The 17,349-nt window shown below is 41.6% G+C and overlaps 1 protein-coding gene across 7 annotated transcripts in view; it reads right to left on the bottom strand.

Annotated features, from left to right (window-relative positions):
• Positions 1–17,349, bottom strand: part of tpd52l2b (tpd52 like 2b) — a 43,858-nt gene that overhangs the window by 25,484 nt on the left and 1,025 nt on the right. For 4 of the 7 annotated variants that reach the window (XM_084333687.1, XM_084333690.1, XM_084333688.1 and 1 more), the window contains exons 2-4: positions 6,812–6,969; positions 6,211–6,359; positions 1,222–1,281 (exon numbers count right to left, since the gene is read on the bottom strand). In XM_084333687.1, coding sequence (XP_084189813.1) covers positions 1,222–1,281; positions 6,211–6,359; positions 6,812–6,969 — 367 coding nt within the window. The remainder of the gene's footprint in view (positions 1–1,221; positions 1,282–6,210; positions 6,360–6,811; positions 6,970–17,349) is intronic. The other 3 variants (XM_084333689.1, XM_084333691.1, XM_084333692.1) reach the window with 1 other exon arrangement.

Here is a 17,349-nt window from a genome sequence, read left to right as displayed (position 1 = left end):
GAATAGGAGAGCAGAAAGTCGGTTAAAAAGAAAGGGAGAAAAGGAAAAATGTTGCTCAGGAGCAGGAAGTGGAGAGAAGGACCCGTCATCAGTTCTGAGACGACAAGATGTCACCCGACTCCTGCAACAGGAAGTAAAACAACAGACGGGAAAGACTGATAGGAGACAAACGCCGAGGGCGAGAGAGAGATAGAGACAGAGTGTGAAAGGGACAGGCAGAGAAAGTGGGACAGAGAAATAGACAAACGACAAAAGAGGAGAGAGAGAGAGAGAGAGAAACATTCACACAAATAGAGAACAAGTGGAAAACAGAGACTGAATACTTTCAATCTCGAGTCTGGTATTGAAAGCTGCCATTGGAGATTTATTCATTGCGTTTTATTGTGCTGCCAATGTGCTATTAGGGCAGCCAAGCAAAGACGCCCTGCAAAGCTCAAACTGCTTGAGCAACGGTCAAATTCATAGTATTCTCAGGTGGTGTGTTTTGCCATACAATAATGGTGCAATGCCACAGTTCACTAGCCCCAACCGTCATTTAATGACCCCATGCTATTAAGATTAAGATTATAAATCAGATGTTGTTTGCAAGATATCGGAATACTATGAATTGGCTGATATTCAAGGTTATCAAATAGCAAAAGGTAAGTCATAGACAACAGTAGACAAAGACAGAGTAGCTTTAACCCCCGTCTAGAAAGGCTAAGATGTTAACTAGATAGCCAGCAGTGCTAAGAGAAATCTGCAGTAGTCGTGTATTTAGCAAGCTTCTCAGAGTAGGAGCGCTCATCTGGGATAACTGGTCAAAGTGCCATCGATGCAGGCTTCTCAAAGTGGGGCTGTGGGGCTGTAGGGCCGGGCTGTGGGGCTGTAGGGCCGTAGGGCTGTGGGGGAGTGGAGCTGGGACGTGGGGCTGTGCCCTCCCCCCCCTGGTCCGTGAGAAGAACCCTGGCTTGTTCACCTTTTAGTTCGCAGTGATCTGCAAAGCTACGCTTGTTTTAGTGGTTCTCCTACTCTTGAGACACTTGACAAAATACCAGCGGCTGGTATACAGGTGTTCTCAAACATAGATGGAGGGTGAGAAGAGCGCGAGAGTCAGACAGAGAGAGCAAGACTGGGGGTGAGAGAGACCGGGATAGAGAGAGAGACAATGCGTAAGCGAGTGTGAGAGCAAACTCAGAAGCACACACCACCACTGTGAGAGCAAACAGTACATGAACTCACAAATCTGAACTGGTAACTCTCTCATTCCATTCGCCAAGTTTCTCTGAGGTTCTCACATAGCTAGAAACAGAGATGGGGGGGGGTTATGAAATAGCAGTTCAGCAGTAGCAAAGTGACCCATAGCCAGTGCCCTATTCATCGACTATGGTGCAGCAGACGTCACAGGGTTCCCTCACCGATTTCTAGCTTGAAGAGAGTGCTACATGTTCACATATATCGTCCCAGGGGCACAGGAATAACATGTGAATTCTTAAAATTAGTGGCATTCCCCTTTAACCCATTAGACCTAAAACGCCTGCTAAGAATGCATTACATAGCCTGCATATACACACAAATGTGTTGCCCGGTTTCCATGGGTTAACGGCAACGTTTGAATACTTCAGCCAAAGAACCGCATTAGTCTGTTTTGGGATCAAAGAGGGGTGATTATTTCAAATCTCATTCAATTGACAGAATAGGTGGAGTTGTGTAAATTTAATATCAAAGAGGCAGTGCGGCTAAATAGAAACACAGATCTAGGTGGTCTAACCTAGTGTTAGGAATGAGCTAGGAATCCAATTTCCTTCCTTTGAGTCACCTTTTGTCTAAACTGGTTTCCATTGAGAGAAATACCTGCGTTAAGCGATTGATTGATTAGAAAACCAGTATTTTGTCACCGGACCAACCAAAATATAAAAAACCTGAACTTAATATTGTATCGAACGCCAGTCAAGCCTGATTCTCGTAAGCTAACCTATAGCAGATTCTGGTAAACTAACCTATAGCAGATTCTGGTAAGCTAACCTATGGTTATTTATCTGTTCATTGAAAACCGGCCCTTTTGTTCAGTTTATTCATCTTTTCCTCAATAATGCACTCAATGTTAGGGCTAGAGCTCGAATGGTCAAACTTCATAGCCCTAGAGCGGCTCTAGTTTGTAACATAAATTGGGGCTTGAGTCCAGGAAGAATCTTGGGTAATGTCTAGAACGTCGTGTTGAGGTTAGAGCAGGGTTTGGTAGCTGCTGTTGCTATTGCCAAATGCTGGCATTGTGGTGTGACTAACGTTAGCCGCTAATGGCTTTGGGCCAGTGTTGAGAGTTGTACACTGGAAATGACGCATGCATTTTGGGATTTGTGGTTATTCTTGGTGGCGTGTTGGTGCACGCTTGATGGTGAAGGCTAAGGGCCTGTTTGTTGACGCTCGTTTGTGACTCGTTTATCGACGTCGACGGTAACTGTCCAGAGTAATGGCAGAGTAAAGGTATTTTGCACTGTTGGAAGAGATTCATTCATTCATCCGTGTGCGCCATGACTGCTTTGTGGGCGGCCCGTGGTAGTATTGGTTTCCGGTGAGTTTGTAGCTACTGAGCTAACTGGTGTGTTAGCCGGCTATAGGCTTGGTTAGTAAGGCTTGGTACTTGGTTGCTTTTTGTGTAACTCTGGGCGGGTTCTTCCTGCCATTTGATTTAATTATGTGAGCAGTAACTGATAACCATGGTTCCTTTTCGATGCAGAAGCCGCCTGTGGCAGGGATTTCTGGTGCCACGAGTCGCGGAGGCTTAAAGAGGAGCATTCGATAGCACTAGCTCAGTGTTTAGAGGGGAAGGTAGGTGCAGAGACTAAAAGACTAGCGCTGGTGGAACTTCTCATTGCAGCGTTAGACCTACCTGATCCGAGACGGGAAAGAGAACAAGCACAGAGAGAAAGGGAACACGAGACGAGGGCCAAAGAGAAGGAGGGAGAAGCATGAGACTCATTTAGAGCTTTCAAGTTGTCTTAGGCCCACGCCAAAGTTGAATCATGATGATGTGACCTGGTTCTTTGACTCGTTTGAGGAAGTTGCTAAATAACTGGGCCGACCGGACGCTAAGTGGACGCTGCTTATCCAGAGTGTGCTGGAGGGGAAAGCCCAGGACGCTTATGCAGCATTAGATGCACAGATTGTGAAACTGTGGGGGCTGTAGTTTTGGCTGACTATGAGACGGTGCCGGAAGCATATATAGACTGATGTTCAGGTCGCTGCTGTGAAAACTCGGCGTGTCTTTCCTCGACTTGGCCAGGCAACAGGAGGTTGTGTTCGATATGTGGTTATCAGCTTCTAAAGTTTTACGCAAACTCTTGTCGTTGGAGCAATTCAAGCCTGGTCTCCCTCTGACATTAACATTTACACAGACTCTGGAGGTATATCTGAACAAGATGGCGTTCGCCAATTTGGGAACAGTTGCTATGGCTGCCGATTCTCATGAGTTGGCTCATCAAGAAAGGTCTTGGAGGTAGACCAGTAGAGGCTGTGAGCAAAAGGTACTCCTCTGGGTTCAGGGAGGCGGTTTGATAGGCCACATCAGTCCAGAGGAGAATTGATTATTCAGTCATTATCGCAAAGAGCCCGGTCATCTAATTTCTAGTTGTCCTGCTCACTGGAGAAACGAGGGATGGACTGTGGCATTAATTAGTGTACGGATGCAAAATAGTTTGCCAATTAGTAGATTAGTCAAGCTAACCAGTAGGGTCCATTTTATAGATCTTTTTTTATAAATGGTAAAATAAAATGGCACTTGAGCTGAAAGGGAGTTGTCAATGAACCGTGATCTGATCATGTCCCCAAGACCATCCTGAGAAAGGGTCTGGGCAGCCAAATTAGCTGATTTTGAGCAGTTTAAAAATAATAATTTTATAATAGTTAAACATTTCTTTATTGAAATGTTGGCGGATTCCTAATCTGACACTCAAGTTTGATATGATATAAACATTTGACTATTTTCTAGGCTAGTTTTCAGAGGTTTTAAAAAAGAAATGTCAACAGATTTACTTGGTTCTTCGTCTGAATGTTTCATTAGTCTCATTCATTCAACAGAAAATGTTATTGCCGCTAAGATGGTCTATGTCAAAAAGTTTCTTTTAAGTCCCTTCAATAAGCTACTTCTCATGACCTTTCTAGACATTTAAGCAGGTTGTCCACAGCTGGCAGTTTGAGGGAAGCTCTGAGACCGTGGTCGTGGCTGCTGTAGTCACTAGGTAACTATAGAAACACCTATGAGGATTGCTCGGCTATCAACTCTGTTGTGAACGCGCCATAGCCATAGCGCAGGATCTCCTTTGATACAAAAGAAAGTACTCACTCCGTACTCACTCCACCTTAGGCTATGTGTTCAGTGGCGCTTACCTACCACAGTGGAAGCACTGGTTTGGGGCAAATAGTGCTAACCTAGTTATCTGGCACTGCAGTTAAAGGAGGAATGCATTCACTTGTGTTCTTCCTATGCCCCAGGACAGTTCAGTCAGTATTTGTGAACATGCACCACTCTCTTCTAAAGCCAGAATCCTCCAATCAGTGATGTAACTGGGGTGTAAGATCTGGAGTTTCTCTATAGACAGACAGAGCTCTTACACAGCAAATTAGGTTTCAATTCTGGTTCAGAGCTTCTAGCAATGCTAGAGTATTAACCTCATTTGGGTGTAAGAGCTCACACAAACATTTCATGGCCTCAAAAGGTCAGAGCCCCATCCATTGTCTAGGAGCAGCCCCAGATTTGACTTCCCAGGTACATCACCAGTGGAGGATTCCGTCTCCTAGCTTTAAGAGAGCGGTGCACGCTCACAAATACCGACTGAACTGTCCTGGGGCACAGGGTGAACATATGTGAATTCTTAAAATGGGTGGAGTTCCCCTTTAAGCTCAAATGAACACTCAAAAATCATTAAGAGGGGGGTTGAAGAAAACATCAAATACAGGCAAGTGGATATATATATATTATATTATATATATATACTGTATATATAACATGTATACTCAAATACTATAGACTAACTTAGTTATAGACTATACAAGAGCTAGCTGAATCTAGCTGCAACCGAATATGCATAACCTCGGGCATCTCTGTTCAGGACATGCCAAAGCCTTGCATATATAACATTATAAAATATGTGATATTGAGTGTTGCAGGACTTTTTTAAATATCTGGTGATCTTGATCCAACTTCCTGGAACCAAAGTTTGTCTCTAGGGAAAATTAGCCAAGAAATAAATTTTTTCCACCAAATTAATAAAACATAATGCTTACTATCAGGAGAGGCATAAAATGGCCACCACAAAATGGCTGAAAAAGGGAGCTGTGACATCAAATTATTCCTGTCGGTTTGCCATGGTCTTGTATAATCTATAACTTCAGAGAACAGCGCAGGGACTTCAGACACACTTGTGCGTCACCATTGGATGACTCATTCACAATGACTGTTCGCTTTAATAATACTGCTACTACTAGCAGAGTATGGATTCACTAAGCATTCAACGTTGTGTGTTTTCACATTATTTTCAAAATGACCTCTTTGTTCTACAGTCAACTCTTGGTACAATAAGGATTTTTATCAGAGGAGGCTAAAATGCCAACACAGGAGGAACAGAGATGAATTTGGGGTAATTCTGGAATAAATGCAGCATCAGTTCAGGTCAGACCCGGGTTCTCAATTTGAACTCTCAAAACTTGTGCTGAATCTACTGAACACAACCTGGAAGAGCTTTGGACCCCCAACTCTGGCCTGTGATATAAACCAGTGGTTCTCAAACTGTTGGTTCTTACAGGAGAACACGGCCCACGGATCCCTGGCACAGTACAGCGAGACCAAAATAAGAGTTATTGATTAATTATAGGCCCTTTTACCGTACCGACATTTTGGAACATACGTGCAATTTGGTTTCACGTAAGTCTCCAGGGACAGTCTGGATGAAACCACGTGCTTTGGGTCACCTGTGCCTAGTCGCGCATGGTTTGTAGACAGAAATGTGCTATAGGCATTAGACAACGTTGTTGAAAAAACCTGCATATATTCATTATCATGCTCCATCAGATTGTTTAGTTTTTTCATAAATCACATCTTCAAAAAACACCTTGTGACTACCATCTTGTGTCCCAGGCCCCCAGGTTGAGAACCACTGATATACTGCACATATAATTTCTAGAACGCGTTAAGACGTCTGTACATATGGCTTCTACAATGCTCCGTGTACGTACGCGTTAGACGTCTGTACGTCCTGCCATCCCTTGGTGAAGTTCTGTCGCAGCTCGTTGAGCGGGCTGAGGCCCAGCTTCCTCTTCAGCTCCGCGGCGTGCTTCTCTTTGGCCGACAACACCTGGCGTAAAGTACTGATCTCCTCTTCCACCTGAGACAGACGAGGAACAGGAGAGTTCAAGAGACGATTCGTTCCATTCGCAAGATTCCAATTCGATTTAAAATCTATATCAAATTCATATAATTGTCATATAGGACACAATGGTGAGCATGATATCCGTCACCAGTAATAAATCTGAGAGCCGAGTGATAGACATAGTCCAGAGGTTAAGAGTTGATGCCGCAGCATGCTGCCTATAAATTACATCACCAATAGTCCAAAACTGTTAAGACTGATTCAACAATTATTTTTCTACTAATCATCAGAGGAAAGCTGGATCTGTTTCTGTACAACGAAAATAAGTGATTAAACTGGGTACAACAAAATAAATAGTTTTTTACAATACAAATTAAAACTATTCCCCCAATATTTCCCGGGACCCATTGGCCCCTCCCCGGACCGCTCTTTGAGAAAACGCTGCCCTAGCGTGACCCAAGCTTCACCTTGATGAGCTCAGAGCGCAGCTCCTCCGCCTCTTCCTCCGTCAGGCCTGGGGGCAGAGGGTTAACCGTGTTCCCCACCGCTCCCTCCACGGGCACATCTGATAGGCTCTCAGGCCGATCGACAACAAGGCCCTTGTTGGGAGAGTTCAGGTTGATATCTGGGACAGGAGGGAGAGAGAGAGAGAGAGAGAGAGAGAGAGAGAGAGAGAGAGGAGAAGACACGTAAGAGGGAATGGAGGGAGCGATGAGAGGTAGAAAGAGAAGAGGGAAGAGGAAAGAGGGAGGCAAGCGGGGGAGTAATAGATAGATAGAGAGAGAGAGAAGGTTCAATTAGCCCAGTAGAAGCATTAAAGCCATGCGTGACTCAATACACACACACTAAAGCGGGGAGAAAGCCTAGTGTTACCAGCAGGAGATATCCGGAGGACGGAGAGAGTGGCAATTACCACAGCAAGGATCTCACTGCTGCAGGAGTGTAACCTAAGAGCACTCAACTACCACTGCTGCTATGGTCACAGAGTCTCACAGGACCATTACACCATTCACTTCTCTGTCTGGGCCCAGACTGAGAGACTCTGGACTGAGCTGTGTGCAGAGGAGGTAGGGGGTGGGTAGAGTAGGTATTCTAAGATGACCTGCAACAATAGAGGTTCAATATAAATACTTTATACCTATTGTCCATTTGTTAGATGTGTGCATGGTGATCTTTGTGATGATGTAATGGAGATTCTTCAAAATACAAGTTTCATACGACGATGTTCCACTGTCTACTAGCTATACTCATATTATTTTCCATATAGAATAAATAATCATATGTTATTGTTCGCATGTTTTTTTTGTCTCCTTTATAAATAAGAACCAAATGTGTATTACATTTTCACGGTGTCTGTGCAGCCTTGTTTATTCACTGTGTCGATGGAACCGATGATGAATGCAGCCATAAAGGTGTGGATTCCATACTCAGAAAAGATAGTCTATTTACTTTTCTGATAACTACATCACTGCATAACATAAATGTTCAGACAAGCTTAATATTTGGTTATTTGTGATGCTATGTATATATGCAATTCAAAGATATTGCCGTATTTCTTTCAAACTAATTTGGTTGCGGATGTTATAAAAATAAATTTTTTTTTAGTCTTATGTTTTATTTTGTCTTTGTTTTTATTATTGAGTTTTATTTTTGTTTGTTTATTTATTTTTTTATGTTTTTCTTCTTCTCTCCTCTTTTTGTCACCTCCCCCTCTTCCCTTTCCCTCTTTCCCTTTTTCTCTCTTTCTCCCCTCTTTCCTCTACAACTTCTGCTCATTCTAAGTTACCTGATGTGTACCAATTTGGTTTTTCTAGTGGCCATGGCCCACTGGGAAAATTAAAAAAATAAAAATAAAAAATACATTTTGGGCAGAGCCGTTTGCAGGCTGTAATATACAGGCGTAGGAGGAGCAGGTCTGCGTAGGAGTGTGCAAGTTTCACTGGAATCTAAAACCTCATCTAATGTCGTCCTTGGAACAGCAGAGCATAAGGGGAGCTGAAGAAGCCCATTGTCTCTCAGTGAGAGAGTTCAATGCCAAGACTGGGCCGGGGGGAGATGACAGGGATCGTCTCTCAAAGGCCTTTCACACCGGCAGGGTTCAAGCTCCGGATCCGTTCTGGAGCCTCTGAACCTTGGTGCTTTCTGGCGAACCAGGCCGCGTTTACACCTATTTAAGCAGAACCAACGTTCCACCGTCATCAACGGGGGCGTTACTCAGGTGGAACTAAACACAACAGTGGCAGAATGTGCAGTGTGCAAAACAGCTTCAAAGGTTTGGCATTGCATAGCACCATGCTGATCCACTCAACAGGTAGCTGAAACGATTTACGACTGATCTCAAAATGAGATTAGATTAAAATGTATTGTCATTATACAGAACAAGCACAAACAATACTAACCAAACACATTGCTCTTGACCTTTTGTTTATAATTCCTTATTTTTTTCTTTTTTTAATGTTTTTCTTTTAATGTTTTTTTTTATTTGTTGCTATGATTGTTTGGTTCGACGGAACAAGATATCGTGAGTTGTTTGGAGAAATGGAGAATAACATTTCCAAAAATAAACTTTTCATTCATTCATTTCATTCATTTCATTCATTTCATTACACCATCCAACCAGAGTGGATAAATAAATGCTCCAGAAATAAATAAATGCACAAATTTAATATATTTTCTTTTAAATAAAATAAAAACATTGAGATTTGAACCTGTGACCATAGGATCCACAGGCAAGTTAAAGTTCAAGTTTCTTTATTAGTTGTCATACAGAAGTACAGAATACTTTTATACAAAATGCTTCTTTCTGTTTCGCTCCAGAGACTGTGCTAGGCAAAAATAGATAATAAAATAAGTATAGCAAGTATAAAATAGAAGTAGACAAAAATGTTCAGTATATACATATATACAATGCTCTATGTAGAGTAGAAGTAACTGAGTTACCATACAATATACTATACAGTGCAAAGCAGAAGTGGGATGAGGTACAATTTAGGTACAATATAATTTACAGTAAGGTAGGGATGCACCGATATGAAAATTGGCCGCCGATACCGATACCGATTGTTCAACTAACACTATCGGCCGATACCGATACCGATATTTGTATATTTGTATATAAGTATTTGTAAAAAAAATATTTTTTTTTTTATTTTTTTTTTATTTTTTATTTTTTTTTAATGAAACTACTGTATATTTGTATGTGTATGTTTGTATTTGTAGGCCTCTTTACTTACTTAAAAAAAGGAAACATCAAGAAATATGTTTATGGTATCACTATCTCTCTCCCAGTATCGTCTTGCGGCCTGCAGAGGGATACTATTTTCTCAACCAGAGCTTTCAACCAATGCAATGGAACCATTCTTGCGGCCTGCAGCAGGATACTATTCTCTCAACCAGAGCTTTCAACCAATGCAACGGAACCATTTTGATTGACAGTCGATTCGGCCAATTACGCCACACCGGTGACCGCTAGCACCCACCTCCTGCTGTCCTTACCACCAATCGGCAAGCGTTTATAAATTTTTCTACTTCCGGGCATGTTCTGTTTGCGAGAGCAGAACACACTTAACGTAGCTACCGGCGCTCCACGCATGACCAAATGAGACATAATGATTTTACTGCAACAAATGTTATAATAAAACAAAGCCTTTCTATACATTTGTCTGGTTGAAAACTTTATTAACAGATTGCAGAATGTGTAGTTGGGTACGGAATGAGCAACGGAATGGAACCGAGCTATGAACGTACTAACGGAGTAATGCCTTGTTTACTGCTATCTTCGGGTAAATAATATGCTTGTTATTGAACGTGTAACACTTCATTTTAACAGCAGATACTTTCTTAAATGCCATCTTCCCGAGAGAGGGTGTTGACGGGGAGTTGTTATTAATAGCATTGAACAGCTAACCGAAAGCTAGCGTTAACTATTGTTAAAGGTTTAGCCATAACGTTACCTTGGCTAAAGTTGCGGCTATTCATAATGCAGCAATAATGACTGCAGACCTGCAAGCAAAGTACAGCAAGTTGACAAAGGAGTATTCCAACGCAAATCACATTTTCACCAGTAACGTTAGTCTTGCATCTAATAGCTAATAACGTAGCTACGTTAGCTGCTCGGCCCGCCGACCGGCGCTCCACGCATGACCAAATGAGACATAATGATTTTACTGCAACAAATGTTATAATAAAACAAAGCCTTTCTATACATTTGTCTGGTTGAAAACTTTATTAACAGATTGCAGAATGTGTAGTTGGGTACGGAATGAGCAACGGAATGGAACCGAGCTAATGAACGGACTCGGAGTAATGCCTTGCTGCTATGGGTAATAATAATATGCTGATGTTATTGTCCGTGTAACACTAACTATATAACGCTAATGCCACAAAACGAATGCCTTGTTAATCATAAATAGTTACTTTGATGCAGTAGATTGTGTGTGTGTGGGGGGGGCGGCGGGCGTTGTGCAGGTAGATCGCGCGAGTGAACTTTTTTTTTTTGCCTTTTGACGCTACACAAATTGATGGGTATTTATCGGCGACTGCTATCGGCACATTTGAGCTTATCGGCCGATAGGCCGATAGCAGTCAACAAGGCACTTATCGGCCGATACCGATACCCGACCGATATATCGGTGCACCCCTACAGTAAGGTGTAATGAGGTATGGGTTGTAGTGCAAATTATTTACAGATAAATATAAAGTGTGCTTAGGTGTACTAAAGTGGTTAAAGTGGGTGCTGCAGTGAGTTGTATGTTTAAAATGAGTGTGTGCGTGTGGATGTGTGTGCTGTGAGTGCATTTGATGGTTGTTACATAGTGTTATTGTTCGTTGAGCATCCTGATGGCCTGGGGATAGAAGCTTCTTCTGAGTCTTTCTGTGCTTGCCATGAGACTCCTGTATCGCTTGCCTGACCGCAGCAGTTCAAAGAGGCAGTTGTTTGGGTGGCTCGAGTCTTTGATAATTCTCTTAGCCTTGCCCATGCACCGCTTGTTGTAAATGCCCTGGAGAGTGGGAAGCGAAGCCCCCCTCCAATTGTGCGTTCGGCTGAGCGGGCCACTCTCTGTAGTCTGCTACGGTCTTGTGCGGTGCTATTCCCAAACCAGGAGGTGATATTGCCAGTCAGTATGCTCTCTATTGTGCATGAGTAAGTTCTTAAGGATCAGTTCTGACTGACTTGGAACTTCCTTAGGCAGCCGCAGTAAGGCATAACAAAAAATTGTTTGTTTCCTGTTGGTTGTCAGTTAAGGCCATGGGTAGGTAGGGAATTTATTTGATTTAATTTTTATTTTATTCTTTCCCACGGCGACTATGGATAGGGAATTTCTTTGTTTAATTAAAATGTTCACAACAACATGGATGCATGTACTCTGCCAGCATGTTTAATATCCATAATACTAAAGGTTTGACTAAGATTTCTATAAAACTTTATTAAAAAAAAAAAGGGGGGGGGGGGATTAGATTTTTTTTAACTCATAAAATATATTGGGTCGCACCTACATCGGCAGGGTCGGTCGGCAACCGGAAACAAACTTATTATTTTTTTAGGCCTAACCAGTTGAGCTAAAGGGTCCAACCCCTTAGCAGGTGCTGGTTGACTGCGACCGACTAATCCATAGTTTACACTTGTCAAGAGCCAATTGCCCAGTCGTTCAGTATTGACATTAATAAATGAGATGTCATGCTAATATGTCATGTTCTACAGTAGGACTTATTACTATAATACCCAATAAAACAAGTCATTAGAATAATAGAAGCCTACTTTGCTGGAATGATTCATTTCGCTTATATACAGTATGTGTGTGTGTGTGCGCTCGGGCGCTGAGGCTGCCTTTCTCCACGCATTTATTTATTTCTCAAGCATTTATTCATCCACTCTGGTTGGTGTATTGTACTTGTGCTGTATAATAACAATACATTTGAATCTAATCTCATTTTGAGATCAGTCGCAAATCGCTTCCTGTTGAATGGATCGATTGAGTGCAAATGTGCAATGTCACAAACCTCTGCTGTTCGCCATTTTCGCTCGTCTTCACAGCCTAGAATATGACACGCCCACTGATGATGTCACAGTTCGCAAGGGTTCGGCTGCAGCTGAGAACAGACTTTTCAGGTTCCGAACCAATTATTTACGGTCTGAACGCGCCGGCCAGTTCAAGATTAGGTTCTGCAACCGACATGGGTGAAGTACAGTACAGATGATGTCAACGACTTACCCCTACATCTGTTGACACTTGACAGTTGTGTGTTTACCATCTCCCAGGTGTAAAAAGGGATGTAATCAAGACACCTGAAAGAGCAGGAAATACTCCCTCCCTTGTTTATTTATTAATTGATGGGAACTACATGTACAGATTTGTTTTATATAAATAACATGCCTAAACTTCCAAGTCAGGCTTGGGTTGGAAGATACTTCTATCTCGTCTCACTGGTTCAATCAATAATGCAGCTTTTTTGGCTGGCGGATGATGTTCGGCCACTTGATCAGGTCAGGATTTCATCTCGCATCTAGGCTGGGATTTAGATCGATCCCATCAAACAGGATTCCAGACTTGCCGGAAGAAGAAAAAAAAGAAAAGAAATTGACATTTCTGAGAATAAACCGTTTTATTCTGGAGTCTTGGCCTGAATAATTACAGTGAGCTGCTGCAGCACAGATCATGACAACAGCACAGAGGCGGCTTGTAGCCTGACTGCGCCACGCTGCCAGTCCCAACCACAGCAGTTAAATCAATCACTGGATTTTATGCCCAAAGTACACATTTTTTCCCACAGCAAGAAGCGAAGGTCCGGGGTTCGATTCCCGCTTGGGGACCAGGTTGCCGGGTACCCAGGTGGGGTATCTCCCGGGCCTTTCTGTGTGGTTTGTATGTTCTCCCCCAGATTCCCCGTTGCTCGCAAGGGTTTCCCCCTTTAAAAAAAATGCATGTGTGTTCCTATGCGTGTCGCTGCATGACTACGGTGCAATGAATAAAGACTTCTTCAAAGTGAGCTGGAGGATATGATCTGAACACCTGCAAAAAAGCAGGGAATAAATTGGTGGGTGGGGCAACATAATCCACAAAGGAAAATAATGAGTTATGTTTAGGGTTGGGTACCAAACTCTACTTTTAAGGGTACCGACCGAATTACATTGGTACTACCAAGTACCGATTCACGCTAGATCAATAGATAGATACCAGATTTGGAAAGACCTGATGAGGTCAGAGGAGTTTGATAATATTTACTGAAGATGGCCAGATAATGTTGATTTAAACATTTACAAACATAATACATGATGTGATTTATTTTGTGTGGTGTATTACAACTATAATTAAATAATTAAAAAAAATCTAAATAAATAACAATGTTGAAATTGAGAAGTTTGGACTTGGAATTTACAACTGAAATACATTATTTTGTTATTACAGAGAGTTAATTAAGTACCGAAAAAGGTACCGTTGGGTACCAATACCAAATTCCAGGAACCGGTACTGGTTCAAATGTGAACGGTACCCAACCACAGTTATGTGTTGACAAAAAAAAGTGTCATAAGGCCCACATACAAGAGTCTTGTGGGGCAACAGTGGCTGGGGAGGTAGAGCAGTCGTCTGGTAATCTGGAGGTTCCCGGTTTGATTCCCGCTCCTCCCAGGCAGTGTGTCAAAGTGTCCTTGAGCAAGACACTTAACCTCTAACTGCCCCCGATGAGCAGGTCGGCACCTTGGCCTCCGCTGTCGGTGTGTGAATGTGTGAGTGAATGAATGGGTAAAATGTGAGGAACAAAATTGTAAAGCGCTTCGGATAAAAGCGCTATATAAAAGCACCATTTACCACGAGTCTGTAAAAGAGACGCAAGTCTTCAAAACAACAACACAGATCACCACGCACGGGGTTCATCCAGGGAACCGCACAGAGCGGACAGGCTCATTACAACATGTATCTACTCTTCTCGTCATGTGGAGAGTGGGACATGCCAGACAAACAACCCATTTCTGATGTCTCCCGACTCTCCGCCCTACATTGTTTAAAGGAACAATAGCATAGACTAGGGCTGGGCGATATGGCCAAAATATCATATCACAATATTGTGTTTAGTACTTGTATGGTATGGTGTACAAATTACAATGTGATATGACTTTTTTTTTTTATCTTGTAATACAATTCTCATGGTGCCGTTTCATTCAAAGGGTCTATTTACTGCAGGGAATTATTATTATATATACTTAGATTACATTTAGTCATTTAGCTGACGCTTTTATCCAAAGCGACTTACAAGTTCTGTACGACAAGTCATCAGGAAGGGCACAACTCTATATATATTGAAATTATTTTATTTGGAATTACCCCTTGAGATGAACCATCTCGTTTTCAAGGGGGTCCACAGCTTACAGAATACATACATTAATATGTATTCAACATAACAAAACAAAGAAGCAAACAAAAACCAAACACAAAACAAAATAGAATTAATAATAAACAGGTTCAAACAACATCAAACAAGAGGAACATAAGACAACCAAACAACAAAACACAGAGCACATATTCAAGTGATTGCTTCAAAGATCTGTTATACTATTATTGGTGGAAACATGAACAAGTAATCTCAAGGTGAGAGGACAGCACAGTTTTAAACAGTTGTGATGATGTTATAGCTCGAATATGAACTGGGAGATTATTCCAGTCAGATGGACCTTTGAACATGAATGCTTTTTTGCCAACTGAGGTAGTAACATTTGTTGGAACTTTAAAAAATAGCTGTGCACAGTGTCTTAGTTGATGTATAGAGGTGAAAGGGTCCATATACTGTTTGAGATATTGCGGATAATTGAAGTGAATACATTTAAAAATGAACTGTAACCAGTGCTGCTGTCGTCTTACTGTGGGAGCTGGCAAATTAAGATTTTCATACATGGTGCAGTGGTGTGTCAAATATGGGCAGCCAAGAGCAAATCTGCATAGACGGTTGAATAGTGTGTTTAGTGGAAGAAGGTTGGTTTTAGATGCAGTTTGGTAAACTACGTCAGCGTAATCCATGATGGGTAAAATTAGTTGCTGAACCAGTTTCTTTCTGACAGGGAGTGTGAAACATTTTCTGTTGCGGTAGAGAACACCAGCACTAAAGTTCACTTTTCTAACAATATTATCTATGTGATATTTATATGAGAGTTCTGAATCGAGCCATAGACCAAGGTATTTAATGTGATCAACTCTATGCAGTTGTGTACCGTCCAGACAAGTGATATTAAATGGTTGATTAATGGTTTTGGATGCAAGATTACGGGTGGTCCCAAAGAGCATAGTATTAGTTTTAGTTTTGTTGATTAAAAGTTTATTAGCCGAGAGCCATGATTCGAGTTTATTGAAATTTGATTGCAGTGATAACTGAATTTGAGGTAAGGTAATTAGAGATGTATATATCACTGTGTCGTCGGCATAGAGTTGAGTATTACAACCTGTGAAAATTGAGGGGAGATCATTCATAAATATTGAAAACAAGAGCGGGCCTAATGTTGAGCCTTGTGGCACCCCACATTCCTGTACTGCCAATTCAGATCTACCATCCTGTATAGCAACACATTGTTTTCTGTTGTGCAGATATGAATTAAACCAAAGCAGGGCATTGCGTGAGAGGCCAATAGCATACAGTTTGTCCAATAGGAGATAATGGTTGACCAAATCAAAGGCTTTTGTTAAATCAATAAATATTGCACCAGTGAGATTACCATTACGAGATGAAGAAAATATATCATTAGTGAGTTTTAATAAGGTAGTAGATGTGGAATGATTGGAGCGAAAACCAGATTGCGAAGGTGATAAAATATTGTTGTTGCTGAGATAATTAGACAGTTGTTTATAAATTAACTTTTGCTATGGAACAGATAATTGCTATTGGTCTGTAATTATTGGGATCTAGTACATTGCCTGCTTTGTGGAGAGGAGTGATTTTTGAGTGCTTCCAGATAGATGGTATTTCATGTGATAATAAAGACAGATTATAGAGATCACATAGGGGGTACATCAAAATGTGTGGAGCAAGTTTAAGAAATTTGCTTTCTAAACCATCTAGGCCTGGGCCACTACACACTTTGAGGTCTTTTATGGCATTCAGAACATCAATAGGTGAGATTTTCGTGAACAAGAAGGAGCTGTTGCAAGGTGGTGCATTGTTACAGATGACATAAGGATCAGGTATTGTGGGAGTACAGACTGAAGAGAAGTGTTCAGCTGAGTAACAATGTTATTCAAAGTGTTGAGTGCTACAGTGTAGGTTAGTTTATTAGGACAAGTGCATGACAGTAAGGTTAGATTTATAAAAAATTATTAAAACGTATATACACCTTTAAATGGATCCATAACTGTACCTTCATATTTCGGTAAGAAGCCTGGTATAGACGTTTCAAAGAAACAGACCAGGCCCACTCTACTCAATTGTCCAATGTGTCATATTTAAAAACTGGCCAAATGCAGCCAACTCGCATCACTTCCAGTCAGTAGAAATAAGGCCTACATCCAAAGCAGGGCACAGTGAGGTAAATGGGAGGTGTCATTCCATCATGGGTCCTGCGTAATCAGTATGAGTGAAGGGTCTCTGGCCATCAGACATCATCTACCTGGAGTATAATCCCCAGAGACGTATATGACAAATGGTTGAACGAAATGCCACCACCAAACGTTTGTTTGTCGGGTTCAATACAACTTATTTACGCAACAAACAAACAAAAAACAATAGGTACTTTGACAAGATGAGCTATCGACGTACTAAATGTAACATAACTAAATACCTGTATGTCATGTATGTCCCTATGCCATAAATGTCATATATGTTGTGTGTCATAAATGTCACTGAATTGAAAATGGGGGACCCTGATGTAAACAAGACAAACGTCTCTCTCAGGTCTGCATCCCCTTAACAATTGTGTGTATTGAGCCGTACTGTATTGTACCAATTCTGCAATCTGTTAAATAAATGTTTCATTCATTCATTCAGATTGTTGTACATGATAAAGCAAACGCTTTGCCGTGTGGCG

The sequence above is a fragment of the Notolepis coatsorum genome (genome assembly GCF_963971535.1).
Source record: "Notolepis coatsorum genome assembly, chromosome: 17".
Lineage (NCBI taxonomy): Eukaryota > Metazoa > Chordata > Actinopteri > Aulopiformes > Paralepididae > Notolepis > Notolepis coatsorum.
The sequence above is the reverse complement of the archived record's forward strand: the minus strand, read 5'-3'. Positions and strand labels throughout refer to the sequence as shown.